At 56.4% G+C, this 15,886-nt stretch overlaps 1 protein-coding gene across 4 annotated transcripts in view; it reads left to right on the top strand.

Moving 5' to 3' along the window:
- The window catches only part of LOC125627090 (NADH dehydrogenase [ubiquinone] 1 alpha subcomplex subunit 13), a 61,403-nt gene extending 46,746 nt beyond the window's left edge, over positions 1–14,657 (top strand). For all 4 annotated transcript variants that reach the window (XM_048830869.2, XM_048830872.2, XM_048830871.2 and 1 more), the window contains 4 exons: positions 1,794–1,904; positions 4,818–4,931; positions 7,650–7,800; positions 10,915–14,657. In XM_048830869.2, coding sequence (XP_048686826.1) covers positions 1,794–1,904; positions 4,818–4,931; positions 7,650–7,800; positions 10,915–11,114 — 576 coding nt within the window. In that variant the 3' untranslated portion in view covers positions 11,115–14,657. The remainder of the gene's footprint in view (positions 1–1,793; positions 1,905–4,817; positions 4,932–7,649; positions 7,801–10,914) is intronic.
- Positions 14,658–15,886: the final 1,229 nt, after the last annotated feature.

Here is a 15,886-nt window from a genome sequence, read left to right as displayed (position 1 = left end):
CCCCAAAGGGCTCACAGTCTAACTAGCCAACATGGGAGAAAGGAAGCGTCATTGTCCCTCTCGGACAGAGGGGAAGCCCAGAGCGGGAAAGTGACTTGCCCAAAGTCACCCAGTGCATCTGTGGCAAAGCCCAGGGTTAAACCAAGAGCTCCTGATTCCCAGCCCAGTGTCCTACCCTCAAGGCTAGCCTTCCTCTCAAAGCATCTAGGGGAGAAAAGCAATCCTCAACACCCTCTGGACTCCAGGCCTTTAGTTGCTGTGCTGCCTCAGTTTACCTAGGTGTGAAATGCGGGTAACATTGTCTTCATTAATGCTATCATGTACCTTGAGAACCAGTCAGCCATCACTGTGAGAGCTGGTTCACTCTCCACCTTCCTGCCAAGCTGCTGGGCACATCCCGAATGGACTGAGCAAAGTTCATTGACCCAGATGTTTTTTGGCAAAAAATTCAGATTTGGTGACACCAAAACATTTTGTGAATTTGTATCAATTTCAGCTGAGTCTTGAGCTAACCCCTAAAAACAAACCAAAAAAATCAAAATGTTCAGATATTTTTTCGACTCGAAACAACTTTTTGTTTCAAAATTTCCTTTGTCTTTATTGTTAGAAAATGTAAAAAGAAAAGAAGCGCTCCGTGTTCGACCTGAAACGGATTTTTTCCCAACTTTTTGATTTGCCAAAAATGATGTTTTCGGTTTGCCCCAAAACAATGTTTAAAACCAATTCAGACTTGCTGGTGAACTGAAAAATCCGTCGATCCCTGAGCTCCAATCCCGACCGCGGCGCTTGCCGGGAACAGCCTCATGGCTGCAAAGAGCGGTCTCAGGCCCCAAGGAGGGGGCACATGGAGCAGTGTCTTCTCTCTGTCTCTGCCCCTCCTTCCCAGCAATGGTGACATTCCCTCCTCCTGGAGCCAGGAGACTCCGGAAACATGGCAGTGCCCAAAGTCTGGAGTCCCCGCCAAGGTGCAGCGGAGCCAGCCAGGGCCCAGGGTCTGAAAAGCTTGTTCAGGGCATCAGGAACCGTAAATAGTTTGTGCAGTTTGGTTGTGTCCGGTGTTTGGATGGAACTAGAGGCCAGACTCCAAGAGCAGGAAAAATCAGCCAATGGATAAATAGGAGGCTTTGCCTGCGGTCTCTGTGCAACTGGGTAATTTTCAGACTGCTTTTGCTCCGTCCAGCAGGGCCGCAGCGAGTGAGACAGTTAGGAGCCTGCCAAGCTGCCTTGCTCCTCTGCATCAGCTCCTTTGTGCACGGGCTCCATGCTTGCTAGATGGCTGCAGGGGCTGGGAGTACATCATGTCTCGCGGGGTGCTTCCAGCCTGATTTACGTGTCCCAGTGTGGGGGCTAACGGGTCCCGTGCTCCTGGGGTCACCGTCTTTCAGATAAGTCTGGCGGCCCCTCTGGGACCATGTTGTGCAACCATTGAGGTGTGAATCCCGGTGGCCTGGCTAAATTCCAGGCGGTGTAACGCCATTCTGCCTTCCCCACTCCATTGCAGTTTCATCTGGATACAGCACACTTCTCCACTTCCTATTCTAAACCACTGGTGTAGCGTTGCTGTGCCCTGTTAAACAGCTGCTGTGTTCCAATCCAGAGGTGGCTGCATTTCAGCAGTGGATGCAGTTTTTCCTGTCTCTGCTTATGGATTTAGGCACCTTGGGGATGGAAGGCCAGAGAGAGACATGGGAGGTTTTTCCTACCATGGGGCCCAAGCTGATATGAATGGGGACGGAGATCAGATTGAGTGACTCTGCAGGGTTTTGATCCCATTGTTTTTCTCTGCGCTGCAGGTGTTCCCTTTGCCGTCCCTCCCAAGGAAGCAGCCCACAGTGCTTGTGGTGTGTGGTCCCGATCAGAACGGTGCCATCGGCTTGGTGTGCGCGCGGCATTTGCGGGTGTTTGTAAGTATCCTTAACAAATCAATCATCCGCCACCTTCCTTGTGGCTCCTGGGGGTGGGTGGCCCCACGCTGCAATCTCAGTAGCCCTTCTCTGGGCCTCCCGGTGCCCTGACTATCACTTGGCTGGATTCTCTTCTCTTCCCATTGGCGTCAGTGAGCGCGCTCCTGATTAACACGGGTGTAAGCGAGAGGAGACTTGATCCCATGGCCTCTCGATCCATGCTAGCGGCCGGGACAGAGGCAGCTCTTTGGTTCCTCAGCGTAGCTGCCCCTGTTAATTCATTCATCAGAGGTTCTTCACCTGCAGCAGGAGATGCAAGGACGGGGACAGATCCCCGTTCTGCATCACCAGTTGGCACCTGACTCAGATCCGCAGGGCCCAGGGTGAGACACTTAGGGGCTCTTTGGGGGCCCAGGAAACGCTGAGACTATTTCCCAGGGGACAAATTTCCACATGGCAAACTCAACCGGTGCCCCTGGCGGGGCCTGGCACCTCTGTGGGCAGCCCTCGCAGAGAGACCCAGGACTGAGTGGGTCAGAGAGATTAGACCCCTCCCCTTATCTATCCATTCAGAGCTTAGGGGTGGGGGAGGCCCCCGCTTTCACTGTCTCTGGCCACCTGTTCTGCAGACAGGCGCCATTCGCCAGTACTAAAATCCCCTGTAGCAACCTTTCTTTGTTACTGGAGCCCTGGGGCAGCCAGGGAAGGGCCTGGGGGCAGCTAACCTGATCTTGCAATGAGATCCAGAGAGTGGAAGCTAATGCAGTTTGGGGGCTGCATGACATGAGCAGGTCTGATATCCCATCTGCTAGAGGGCAGACATCAGCCTGTGCATTCAATGGGCCCGATTCTCAGCTGCTCCATTCCCACCCTGGGACATGCTGGGGGAGGTGGGACTTCGGGGTGGCTGAGGAGCTGTAGCCACCATTGTGCTTACCATGTTCTGAGCACCCCCACGCTCCCAGAGCGAATGAGAGCAGCCCCAGGGCTGCTCTAATTTGTGCTCTGCTTCCTGTGGCCCCTAGGAATGGGAGGATAACCCTAGTCAGCGTGCTCTCCCCAGTGCCAGGGCTGGTGCAGATCCTTTATGTCCAATGTGCAGAGGCATCCCAGCATGCTCTAGGTGAGACCCCTTGTCTGTACTGCTGCACACAGAGTCCGCCGGGTCCAGCTCTGGGCTAGAAGCCAGTCGCAACACTGCAGGAAATTCAGGAGCCGCTAAACGCTGCCAGAGCTGACTGACAAATAAAGATCAGACAAGCTAAATACAGCAACTCCCAGCGAAAATCCCATGGGAAAGGGTCGGGCAGGGCGCGAGGGAATGGAGCAGAGAAAGCTAAGAATAGCGCAGGCTGCTCCTCCAGAGCCCCGGGCCCCGGTGGCGTGATCCGTCTGACCAGGGCATGTCTCCTAGGGGGCTGGGACAGCGGTTACAGTCAATGCGCTGCAGGATGCGGCCAGGAACGCTGCTGCGATAGACGCATGAGGCTGGTGCTGGGAGCTCGCTAGCTGAGCGGCACTTTCCCAGCTTGGACCAAGGGCTGCCCACCGCTCAGCTGTGCTCCACGCTCTGTGTCCCAGGAGCGCAGCGGTCTCCCTGCCAGATGTCACAGCAGCAGGGAGTTAGGGGGTGTGTGGGGGCGCTGGGGATCGCCCTCCTTTAAACTCGGGGGTGGCTTGTCTTTCCCGGCTCTCTCACACCCCGGGAAGGGCAGGGGGGATCTGTCCCATGTCATGCTGCAGTCTCTTGTAAGTGCTGTCAGTCGGAGAGGTCCCAGCGTGGTGCAAAGCCAGGCAGGCCCAGCGGCAAACACCGAATGGGAGCAAATGCAGCATCTCCCTGGACGCCTGCTAACGCCACCTGCCTGCCTCTCTTCAGCGCTCCCTGTATTCCAGCAATCAGGGGCAAGAGCACGTCCTGCTCCATTAATCCTGGCTAACTCAGGCTAGAATCACGCCAGGCTCCCAGGGAGGAACCAGCTGGGTCCTGTAACCACGAGCGTCATCCTGCCATTCCTCCACCTGATCCCTGAGGGCCTGTGGGAAGCCCCTAGGAGCCCTCCCAGACAAGCCCCTGGGGCTCTGCCAGCGGGTTAGACCCAGCTCCTTCTTTCAATACAAAGCTCATCCACTTGCCTGCTGCAATCTCGACCCAGAGGCCCATTTCCACGCCCCAGAGAAAAGCCCAGGACCAGCACTGGGCACAGTCAGGAGCCGGTCTGGTGAGAAAAGCACTGCCCCGTGCCCCCGCTTTGAGTGCTCTGCACAGAGCGATTAAAACCCAACTCCCCTGCGGGGCGCAGGATTCTCCCTGCTCGTCTAATGGGGTGATGGGGCACCGAGAGGCAAAGCGACTTGCCCGAAGTTGCTCAGGGAATTGCATCTTCCAGTGGAACCCAGGAGTCAGCCTGAGTCCCTTCTCTACAGCCACAAGACCACACTTCCCACCCCTCTGGTAGCCATCTGCTGGGCCAGTCATTCCGAGCGGGCCTCCCAGCTGAATAACCCCCCTGCAGCCGTTGGCTTAGTGCCATGGCGGTTCCCGAGCCAGCGCCCACTGGGCTCAGGGCGAGTCTTTCTAGTGATGCCGGGAGCGCTGGACTGGGCCCCGGGAGGAAATGGGGTTTTTTACCCAGGAAAACTTTTGCCCAAATAAATTTGTTCGTCTTTAAGGTGCCACCGGACTCCAGGTTGTTTTTGTGAATACAGACTACCACAGCTACCTCTCTGATACTGGGCCCCAGGAGATTCCCTTTCTGCCTGTGGCCCTTTCAGATGCTGGGGGAGGGGAAGCAGAGGTCCAAAGGTGCTGGATTGCCTGCAGCTGCCAGTCAAGGTGGGGCAGAGGAAGGAAGGGGCTGGGGTGGGAAGAGGCCTTTTGGGTGCAGGTTAAAGTGTTCTCTCCTCCCTCAGGAATACGAGCCGACCATCTTTTACCCCAAGCGGTCCCTGAATTCCCTGTATCGGGATTTCACCACCCAGTGTGAAAAGATGGACATCCCCTTCCTCTCGTACCTGCCGACAGAGGTGAGCGACGCCCCGGTGGCACGGAGCGCGGGGGTGTGTGCGTGCGTGCACGCGGTCCCCCTCCCCTTTACTCTGCCCACCCCGCCAGCTGAGCCGTCCCCCATTCAGATCCAGCCCACGCGCTCTCCAGCCACGTGGGAGGCCCCACCAGAAACCCAAACTTAACAGCCAAAGTTCTTCCAGGGTTTAGAGCCGTCACCCCGCAGCAAAGTCTGGCTTGAGCTAGTGCTGGGTGTCGGGGAGCAGGTTTCTGCAGCCTGACGCAGTGGGGGCTTTATAGGCACTGGGGACCTTGGGAGACTTTCAAATGGCCAGTGGGGGCATCCTCGGTGCAGGATTCACCAAGCTGCCGCTGTGCCTAAAGGAAGCGACTTCGGATCATTTCAACTGCGCCGTGCCGAGCTCTCCTTTCCCAAGGGAGCCGGCCCAGGGGGTTTCCCTGATCAGCCCCCGCGAGGCTTTGTCTGGCGGCTGCGCACGGTGGTGCTGCAGGGAGGCAGGTGTGTCCAAGGGCTTAAAGAACATCAGGTTTTCAGCTCTTTTTAAAGAGCGCCCCCTAATGGTGTGGGCTGCCTTGCTGCAGCCTGGGCTCTGACTCCAGCCCAGAGCATGGGTGGAGTGAGGGGGATTTGGAAGGGTTTTTTGGCCGTGCCAATCACATGCGTCCAAGCAGAGCCTCTCAGCTCTAACTCTCCTCCGGGCAGGGACTGTCTTTTCTCTCTGTGTTTGTACAGTGCCTAGCACAATGGGGGTGTGGGCCATGCCTGGGTCTCCTAGCGCTATAGTAATACAAATAATTAATAATCCTACTTAGATGCAGTTCTCTCAATACGGGTAAGAAGGAAGGCACAGGGGCTCCTAGGTTAAACCACCCGGGGTCTAATACTGGTGTGAGGGGAACCCAAAAGCTGAGATTATGGGGAAAAGAAGAGTGCAGACTAGATTTGAGGTGTAGTCCGTGCAGAGACAGTTATGGCCTTTTGTTCAGGCATCTGATCCGAGCATCAGGGTTCCAAAAACGCCAAACGGCGAGTGTGATCCGCTCGCTGCTGGAAAAGGAATTACTGAGTCTTATTTCCTACCTTCCCAAACAAACACTGCCAGATATTTTATTTTTTAAACATTGGACTCTGTTAAAGGAATGTGACCTCAAATTACTGTCCTGTGTGGCTCCATTCCACTGTATGGGCAAGAGCACAGTTGCTTTAAAACCCTTTGGGGTTTTGGTCCCAGATTCTGCCGCAGGCTCTGGAAATGCACAGTAGGAGAAGTTTCTAGTTACAGCAACAATAAGATCAAATATGTTCAATTTAAAACCTGTTACAACCTGGCTCCTTTTGGGGGCAGTGTTTTTTTTAAGCTGTGCCATAGAAGTTCAGCATCAGGACAGAAAAAAATAAAAAACCCTGTAAAAATAATTTTTTACGCCCTTGCTTCTGGCCAGCGCACCAGGTTTTCACTCTGACGTCCTAGGTGTTAGCAGCTTTCACTAACCCTCTGGGAGACCAGGCCTGCTAACTTTAATCTTGTGATTTCGTCATTCCGGGAAGCCACCTGTCACTCCAATGCCTGTGGTCAGGCCTTAAAGAGAAACCTCCATGGGAGAACAACGATCGAAAATGACACAGATGAATCAAGCTGGCTTTCTTGCTGCATTCAGAAGTCCGAGCGCTCTCTCTTGCTCTGCCTTTGTCTTTGGAGACATCCCCCAGGGAATGTTCCTCTTCTGTTGTGGGCCCCGGCCATTTGTGATCATTAAAGATCCTCTGGGAATTTTTGTAAGAGCCGGAGTGTGCTGCCCAGACTCCAGGTGTGGCAATTTCCAGCTTGCTTCCCTATAGCCCCCTGCATGGGATTAGTCTTCACTTCCTGGCCTAAACTGCAGAAGCCATGTTGCTACGTGCAGTTAGACAGCTGGAGCCTGATGGTCTTTCATCATGCCCGTTGGATGACACCCAGTCCACTGCTGTCACACCAACCGGGGGCAATGGCTCATGGTTACAGCTTCTAACCGAACCCAGTAGCTGCAGCCACCACCTACCGACACCCCACCCGGCCTGCGGCTAGAGCGCGCATCCTAAGACCGAACAATGCTTGATACAAGCCACATGTGCTTACTTCTCCTGCCGAGCCACTTCCTGAGCCCCCTGCAATAGATATACACTGCCCACAGCTGTTCTCTCTCCATTGCTCTGAGCTGGCTGGACTGTTTGCAGAGGTTGATCTTCAGTGCTGGGCTGGGCAAAAGTTCCCAGCTAATCTGGAAGGCAGCTGGTCCTTTTATCTGCATCCAGGGCATGTTGTAGGGGGACACTTCGCTGAGGGGAGAAGGCTCTGTGAGTTGCTTCTCTTTCTCATTGAATGGTACTGTCAGATGTTAGGGGCTTGCAGCTCTCATGGAGCCAGTGGGCTGACAGCATCTGTTCTGTCTCTATAGGAGTAACAGGGAGAGGGAAAGTGGCCACGGAGAGCTCGGCAGGCAGAGGGGATGGGGCTGTGCCCCAGCAGGAGGGTCTGTACAGGGAGAACATGGGGGAGGGCGGCCAGGACCGTGAGTCAGCAGCCCTGTGCACTGGACCGGGTGCACTCGGTCACCTTGGCCTTTGTGTGCGCGGGAGTCCACAGGGGGCTTATGGGCTGGATGAAGCCTTCCTGCCAGGTGCTGTGAGGCTCGGGCTGGCAGATGGGGGGTTTCTGACTGGGTCCCGTCCCCTCCAGGTCCAGCTGATCAATGACGCCTACAACATGGTGATTGACGCCATCCTGGGAGCCGACGCTGAGCCGGGGGAGGTGAAGGAGCCTTATGCCAGCATCTTAGGCACCCTGAAACAGATCCGGATCCCCATCATCAGCCTGGATGTGCCCTCAGGTGGGGATCCCAGAGCCTCCCCGGGGGGGATCCCCGCATCTCGCCTTATCCTCTCCTATTGGCACTTGCTCTCCCCACCGCGCACCCGAGAGTCCTCAGCCCTGGTTACCCGCCTTTCGCCACATCATGTCCATGTGGCTGCAGGTCTCACCCCCACCAACCACATGATCTTACTTCCCCCTCCCCTTCTGGTCCTCCCAACCCCCTCTCTGTGGTCCCATCCCCTTCCTGCTTGTCCTTTCCTGCCCTTGGAATAGCCAGCAGGATCCGATCCACCAGGCAGCCCTGACCCATCCAGGGATGGTCGTCTTGTCCTCTGGCATGGGGCAGGGCCTTTGTCCTGGGTTGCAAAATGCTGGGCACAGCCAGTCTAACAATACTATTTCCTCAGGAAGGGCTGATCACTAGCCACTCTGGTAAGGACTCCTCCACCTCCCGCTTCTCTCTTGACACCCTCTGCAGCCAGGGACCCCTGGGGTTACTGGTTACATGCTAAGAGCAGCTTCAAGAAGAGCAAACCCCAGGCCAGATCAGTCATGTCATCGTGTGCATAAGAGCAGAGGACGGATAGGACTCCTGGGCTCTGTTCCCAGGTCTGGGAGGGAAGTAAGTTTTCGTGGGATAGCTAGGGAAGGCTGGGAGTCAGGCCTCTTGGGTTCTGTTCTCAGGTCTGAGAGAGAAGTGAGGTTTAGTGGGATAGCTAGGGGAGGCTGGGAGTCAGGACTCCTGGGTTCTGTTCTCAGGTCTGGGAGGGAAGTGAGGTTTAGTGGGTTAGTGCCTCAGTTTCCTGTGTAGACCAGGGAACATGGAATGGGGCTCATGAGGCTAAATTTGTACATGTTTGCAAAGGGCCTTGAATTCTGGTGAACTAGGGCAGTGATTCTCAGCCTTTTCCATTCCAGGACCTCCCCTTTAACTGGGACCACACTGGGGCCCTCCCACGCAGCAGTGCAGTGGGGAGCCTGTGACCTGGAGCGCTGAGGAGAGAAGCAGATTATCGGGAGCAAAGCCAGCAGAAAGCACTGCTTGGTCTCTGCTGGGCTAATGAGAGATGTTCAATGGGGTTTGTAGGAGTGGCTGAGCAGGTGGCCCGGGGAGTGCAAATGCTGCCTGTAGGTCTGGGTTCGGATCCTGCCTTGGGGGGCTAGTGAGAAGTGAGTCCACAGTGGGATCCAGCCACAGAGGGATCCATTCACGTTACAAAGCCAATCTGCCGTGTCTTTTGGGGGTGCAGCCGATCGGGACGGGGGGTGTTGTCAGAGGTTGGAGCTGGTGCCTTGCCCAGGGATGAGCTGGAGCGTCAATGGGTGGGCACTTTCCCCACCTGTGTGAAATGAAGGAGGAGGTGGCGCGTGACAGGGATCCACACAAGCAGCTGGATGCTGCGCTGATGCGTGGCACGAAAACAGTCCCTTCTCCTCCCTACAAAAGTGACCTAGCTTCTCCTCGGGGCTCTGACCCTGGGGAGCATTTGAACCCTGTCTCCTGTGTGCCAGCTTCCCCTATTCCTGGGCGTTCTTTGCTTGCCAGCGGCTCTGGCAGAGCAGCTGAAAGGGAGCTGCCTCGCGTTGCGTTCAAGGCATTTGTAATAAATACTACGCTCCCCGAAGCGAGACATGATGTAATTTCAACACACAGTCGTGTCTGGTGGCCGGGCCTGGTATTGCCATCAGACTGCAGCGAAAACCCCCGCGCAGCCCAGCCAGGGGAAGAACAAACAGGAGCCCTTGAGATGTAAATGTGCAAATTCTCACCCAATGCCAGGGCCTGTGAGGGAGAAGCTGTTCTGGCTCTGCCCGGCCCCGCGTCCCCTAGGCTGGCTGCTGCCGGAGCGGAGGGACACAAGCCTCCCTCTGTTGGTACGGCGCTGCGGAGCTCCGCTGTCTCTTCCACTCAGTCCGGGGGGTTGTGGGTGCAAGACCAGCTGGTGTGGGCAGAGGACCCACTCAGTTCATTAATCTATCGGGTGGGATGTAAATCCGCCATCCTGCTGCTTGGCACTCTGCACCGATTATTTGTTTGTATAGCCCTGGGTGAGGTTGACGGGGCATCGCAGCTCACTGACCCTAGCTGAATTCCAGCCTAGGAAGAGGCACTCTGCCTCTCTCTAAATTCCCTGAGTGGCAAAAACTGGATCCGACTTCCTTCTTTGCTTCCTCGCCCGCAGCGTTGCTGTGTGCAGGGCACGCAGCTGCTGAGTTCCACACTAGAAGTGTCTGCATGTCAGGCAGGAGAGACTAGCCAGAGCACAGTGTCCCCGACTGCTCCTGAGGGGCACAAAGGGGCTCTTCACCCAGCTGAGGTGTGATGGGTTTGGTCACAGAACCCCTCTTGGGACTGTTACCTGACGTGCTGAATTTACCTCTGAGCCCGTTTTCCCTGCCAGCTTGGGACTCCAGACCCCTGCCTTGCTGAGCCAGACACGCCAGCCTGCTGCAACCCAGACCCGGGTCTGTTCCCCGTCCCCAACGCTGCAGACTTTAACCAAAACCTGCTCAGCAGGTGCACAAGGCGGGAATCTTTTGTCTCGCTGGGTTCCCACCCCTCCTTGTAACTGGAAAAGCCCCAGGTTTAAGAGGGATTCGAGTGTCAGGTGACACGTTCACATGTCCTGTGAGACCCCCTCCATTCTTCCAGGGCTGGCCCGCACCTATGCAGAAAGGCTTGCAGGTAAAGAAACCATTTACAACCAATTGTCCTAGTCAATGGGAGCCAACGAGATTCTAACCCACAATAGGACCTCAGAGTTATACTTCATATTCCTAGTTTCAGACACAAGACTGATAAATTCACACAAATAGGAGGAACACACTCAGTAGATCATAGGCTTTGTAACGATACTTTACAAGAGAACTTTTGCATAAAGCATATTCCAGTTACATCATATTCACACTTATCAGCGTGTTTTTATAAAGGAGATGGAGTGCAACGTCCCGTGGCCCTGGGCAGGTGCGTGAGCTCTGGGCACTCCTGTTAGTGACACGGGGGGAAAGGCAGACGTAGGAATGAGTCTCCCCTTTCCCCACCTAACTCCTCCCTCCCTGTCAATGCCGTTCAGACACACCTTGCTGCGGCTTGCCTCTGACCTTTCCTTTCTCTCCTTTGCCACGGCAGGGTGGGACGTGGAGACGGGAAACAGCGAGGGAATCAGCCCTGACATCCTCGTCTCCTTGACCGCGCCCAAGCAATGCGCAACCCGCTTCCTGGGCAGGCACCACTTCCTCGCTGGCCGCTTCCTGCCCTACGATGTGCAGAAGAAATTTGAGCTCAACCTGCCCGAATACTCAGGCACAGAGTGTGTGGTTTCGCTTTAAGGCTCTGGGGGAAGCGGGGGCGGGGAGGGGAGTTGGGGGTGGGGAGAGAGGAAAAGCCACCCAGCTCCTTCAGAATAAAAAGGCTTCAAAGCGTTTTGTATTTTTTGAGCAGCTGGGTGACTCCCTGCTGGGATACTGTGTCCGGGCAGCAGGGCCTGGCTTCCCATCCAGAGGGCATGCAGCTCCCAGGGAGGGCGTCTGCTGGCAGGAGGTCCTTGGGCACCTCAGGCCACCGTGACCAAGCCTTCATGTTGATCATTTAAACTCGGGGGGGTGCCCAGGGGATCAAAGGCAGCACTGAACCGAACCCCTCTCCTCCCATGGGTCCCACACCCCCAGCGTCTCAGCCCAGGCCGCGGGGTTGAATTGTGGAGTCACAGGGGCAACTGTGTCATTTTGTGGCAGGGTGAGGAAGGCCGGGTGGCTTGTTCCTGCCAGGAGCTCAGATACCCCAGCAATGGGCACCCATGTAAGCGCCTTGCTGAATAGGTCCCTCCAAGATGAATTGTCTCCCAAAGGCAGGTGGGGGATGTACGGCAGGAAGAAACATGCGCTCAGCCCCTGGCAGGACAGGCCCAGCTGACCTCATAGGCCTTTCCCATCACTCACTGCCCTGATCCACGTGTTGGGATTTCTCAGTGCCCTTTTCGCAGGAATCCTTTGTGAACAGGAGCCTGCTCTGTAGCCAACCAGTTGGCAGGTTGCTGCTGCCGTGAGCCGAGGAAAGAGCAGAGAGAGGCAGGATCAGGAGGCGATTTCCTACTTCTCGCCCCGTGGGCCTCAGCTGCTGCTCTTGTCGGCGATCTGCCCGCATGTGGAAAGGGAAGGAAATGACCTCCCTCTGCACTTGCTGTAACTGCCCAGCTGCCCCTCAGCCAGAGAACAGGGCTGTCCTTGGGCTGCGGCCTGGTGTGCTCTGGACATTGGGCCTAGAAGGTTTCTGTGTTGCTCTCCCCGAGCTGCCAAGAGCTAGGGGTCACTGAGCCGCCTCGGAGCTGGGGGAATGGCTGGGTGGCCATCGCCCAAGGGGTAACCACCGAGGAAGGCCGTGGGTTCACGGGGTGGTCAGCACTGCCCTGCTTAGCAGGTGTCCCCCAGCGCTGGCTCAGTGCAGTGATGGGGGCGGGGGTCCAGCGCATGTCACTAGCAAAGGATTCCCCTAGAGGTAACAGGCACCCAGGCTAGCCCCATGGCCAGCAGGCTAACTCCCGGAGGCAACAGCGATTTGGGCAGCTCCCCAGTGAATCCTGCCCGAAGCGGTGGCCGGTGCTGTTCCTAGCCTGGCTGCTTTGCCATGCGGGGAGAAACCTGCATTTTTCTGCAGATCAGTGAAATCTCCAGGGGCCAGATGCACCCCCTCCCTGCCCCCACATCGTCTTCCACCTGTTCTGAGCTAAAGCTCTTGGTGGCCACTCCGTTTGCACCAGCTCCTGGTTCCCAGGTGCAGCAAAACGACAAAGCAGTGCTTAGGTGGTAGCGTTCCCTTTCCCCGTGGAAACTCCCTTGGGTGCAAACTCCCCTGGGAACTGGCCCGGAGAGTGTTCTCTGAAGTAGGAAGCACAGTAGGCTGGATGAGACCGATTTTATTACAAGGGCTTAGTAGCTGTTAGCAGCCCTGCCTCCCTCCCTGTACTGTTAGCAAGACCCAGCGAGGGAGGGGGACCTACTGCTGTTTACGCAGCAAACCCTCCATCCCAGCTCAGCTTGTTCCATTTATGTTGGTACATTTCTTCTTTGGGGAGCTGGAGTCTGTATGACACGGGAGCATTGATGCTGAGTGAGAGCATGGCTCAGTCTTGGGAAGCTCACGCAGCGTACTGCCCGGTCCAGGGGGCTGCACAGCCTCCCCAAATCTGGCCCAATATGCTGCCTTGGGGCCCTCGTGTCACAGAGTCCCTGGGCAATGCTCTGGAACTGCTCCCCATGAAGCCAGTCAGGACTCTGGGGCAGTCGCCTTTCTGGGAGCAGCCTGTCTTCAGGACACACACCTCACCCGGCTTCCACCTTCCTGGGTCTGACCTCAGAGCATTCAGCATCCTCTGCCCCTCCGTGCGCTTCCCACAGCGAGTCCGCTCAGGCGGGGCTCCTGGGGAAGCCAGAGGGTCCTGCCCCCCAACTCCGCAGTCAGACCTGACTCTCAGCCAGCCAGTAAAACAGAGGTTTATTAGACTACAGGAACATGGTCTAAAACAGAGCTTGCAGGTGCAGAGAACCGGATCCCTCAGCTGGGTCCATTTTGCGGGGCAGTGAGCCAGACAACCCCGTCTGCCCTTCATTCCATGTCTCCATCCAGACCCAAACTGAAGCTCCCTCCAGCCCCTCCTCCCCTGGGCTTTGTTCCTTTCCCAGGCCAGGAGGTCACCTGATTCCTTTGTTCTCCAACCCTTTAGCTCTCACCTTGCAGGGGGGGAAGGGCCCAGGCCATCAGTTGCCAGGAAACAGGGTGTTGGCCATTCTCTGTGTCTAGAACCCTGCACACACCTGCCCTCTAGGGCTCTGCAATGATCATACACCCTTACCCCACCACCTAGATACTTAAGAACTGCATAGGGGAAACTGAGGCACCCCCACACTATTCAGAGGAAACATTAAGAACAGTCCCACTTCGTCACACCTCGGTGCCAGCAGATAACATAAGAACATAAGAATGGCCCTACTAGGTCAGACCAAAGGTCCATCTAGCCCAGTGTCCTGTTTTCCGACAGCAGCCAGTGCCAGGTGTCCCAGAGGGAGTGACCAGACCAGGGAATCATCAAGTGACCCATTGCCTGTCACCCATTCCCAGCTTCTGGCAAACAGAGGCCAGGGGCACCAAGGCAGCAGGACCTGCCCCCGCCCACCCTCCCATAGCATTTAAGGTGGGGTCTGGGGTGAGTCACACATGGCCTGATTCTCCACCAGGGCAGCTAAGCAGAATTTTGTCGAAGCAAGATCAAGGCCAGAGCCTCCCTACAGCTTCCTTCTCCCCACGCACATGAGGCAAGCGACTTGCTTCGATGGCCCCTAGTGGCTCCGCAGGGCCACAGCTCTGGCCTGGTTATGCTCCAGGATGCTTTGGCCACTCCCCACATGGACTCTGGTTTGTCTGATGGAGGCCCTGTGGCACTGTCTGGACACTGATTTTCCAGCTCCTGCCTTTACCTCCCCTGACCTGAGCATGCCACTGATCCACAAACGGGAGGCCCACGACCCGCTGTGCTCTGCCAACCCTGCCGCCTGCTGAGGTCACGCAAGGTAAGCTGCAGGCTGGGCAGGGCGAGCCAGGGGAATCGTGTGTGTGTGTGTGTGTGTGTGTGTAGACAGTGATATGCTCTTTTAATGAGGATTATCCAAGTCAGTCCGCCCCGCAGGGGGAACTGAACGGACTAGAGAATCCGGGCCAGGCATTGTGTGGTGGAGCACAGCGGGGCAGGTGGCTCCCTTGGGATTTGTTCCTGCGGGTGTTGAATGTTTCTGTGTCTCTGGGCTCCTGGAGCTTTATCGTTTGTGTGCAAACAGAGAGCCAGGGGAGAACGCTGCTAATAAAGATGGGCTTGGAACCGACCCAAGGTGCCTGGGCTTTTTATTCAGCATGTCAGCTGGGTGTTAAGAGCTGTCTGGGGCCCTTAAGACAGCACAGGGCTGTCATTTCCACCCGGGCTGGTTTTCGTTGTCTTTTTGCCTCCGCTCGAGCATGATGAATCCATTACCAAACTGGGGCTGTGGATGGGGAACAATTGGGTCACCTCCCAGGCTGTACGTAGGCTGCCGTTTGAAATCCTGCCAAAGTCAAAGCAATGCGCCTTAGCCTCTGCTCAGCCCTGGCAACCCCAAGGCTGCTCTAACCTTGCAGGTCAGGTCGCAAGTGGTGCTTAGACACTGAAAGAACCTGGTCCCTGGTGTTGCCAGAAGGCCAAGTGATCGTGGAGAGGGTTGTTAACCAGTCAGTCCCATCTCTGTGAAATGCATCATCTCCAGACATGTCCTGAGCTTGTGCATCTGCAGAAGGGGGCTACTCCATCTTGTTGCCCCCCGCCAAGTGGTAGCAGGTGCTGAGGCCTTGCAGGCTGGTTTCCTACTGGAGGAAAAAGGTCTATCTCCTGGGCTTGCAGGGGTGCTGGCTGTTATGCCCCAGTCCCTGCCCGGCGCTCTGCCCCTCAGCCTGTTGGATTGGGTTTGATTCCTTGGAGCTTTGCGGAACAGGAGCGATTCCCCCGGCACCGTGGGGGTTTTTTTTAAAGTGCAGTTTCCTCTCAGGAACCCGACAACAGGCTCCTGGTGGCATCAGAGAGATTCACAGCCCTTAAGGCCAACTGGGTCACCAAGTCCCACAGGCCAACAAACTGTACCCGGGATTCCTGCATCCCGCCCAACAGAAGGGAGTGTCACTTTTTGAGAACTGCCCCGTGCTGGTTTGAAGATGCCAAGGGACAGAGAAACCAGTTTAATTACCCTCCCTGTTTAAAAGGCGCATCTGACCCCCAGTGCGAATGGAGAACAAACCCTCTGATGTGGGCCGGAGTGACGCCCACTCAGGCGTGGACTGCCGCCCCCGAGGGTGCCCCGTTGTGCCCAGGGTTGAGCTCTCCACCAGCCTGCTAATGCCACTTCCTTCCCCCTGGCCTTCCTCTTCGCCCTGGGCCCGGGGGCGGGAAGCACCGTCTGGGCAAAGCAGGTATCTAATTGTGTCACTGGCGAGTGACCGCATCACCAGTCCTGCCAGGCGGGCGCTGCCTGGGCACGGAACGACCTCACTCCTCGGGAGCGGACAGAGTGGGGGAGGAGTGGGAACC

Source organism: Caretta caretta, chromosome 25 (assembly GCF_965140235.1).
Source record: "Caretta caretta isolate rCarCar2 chromosome 25, rCarCar1.hap1, whole genome shotgun sequence".
NCBI lineage: Eukaryota > Metazoa > Chordata > Testudines > Cheloniidae > Caretta > Caretta caretta.
Note: the sequence above shows the minus strand (reverse complement) of the source record. Positions and strands in the feature narration are given on the sequence as shown.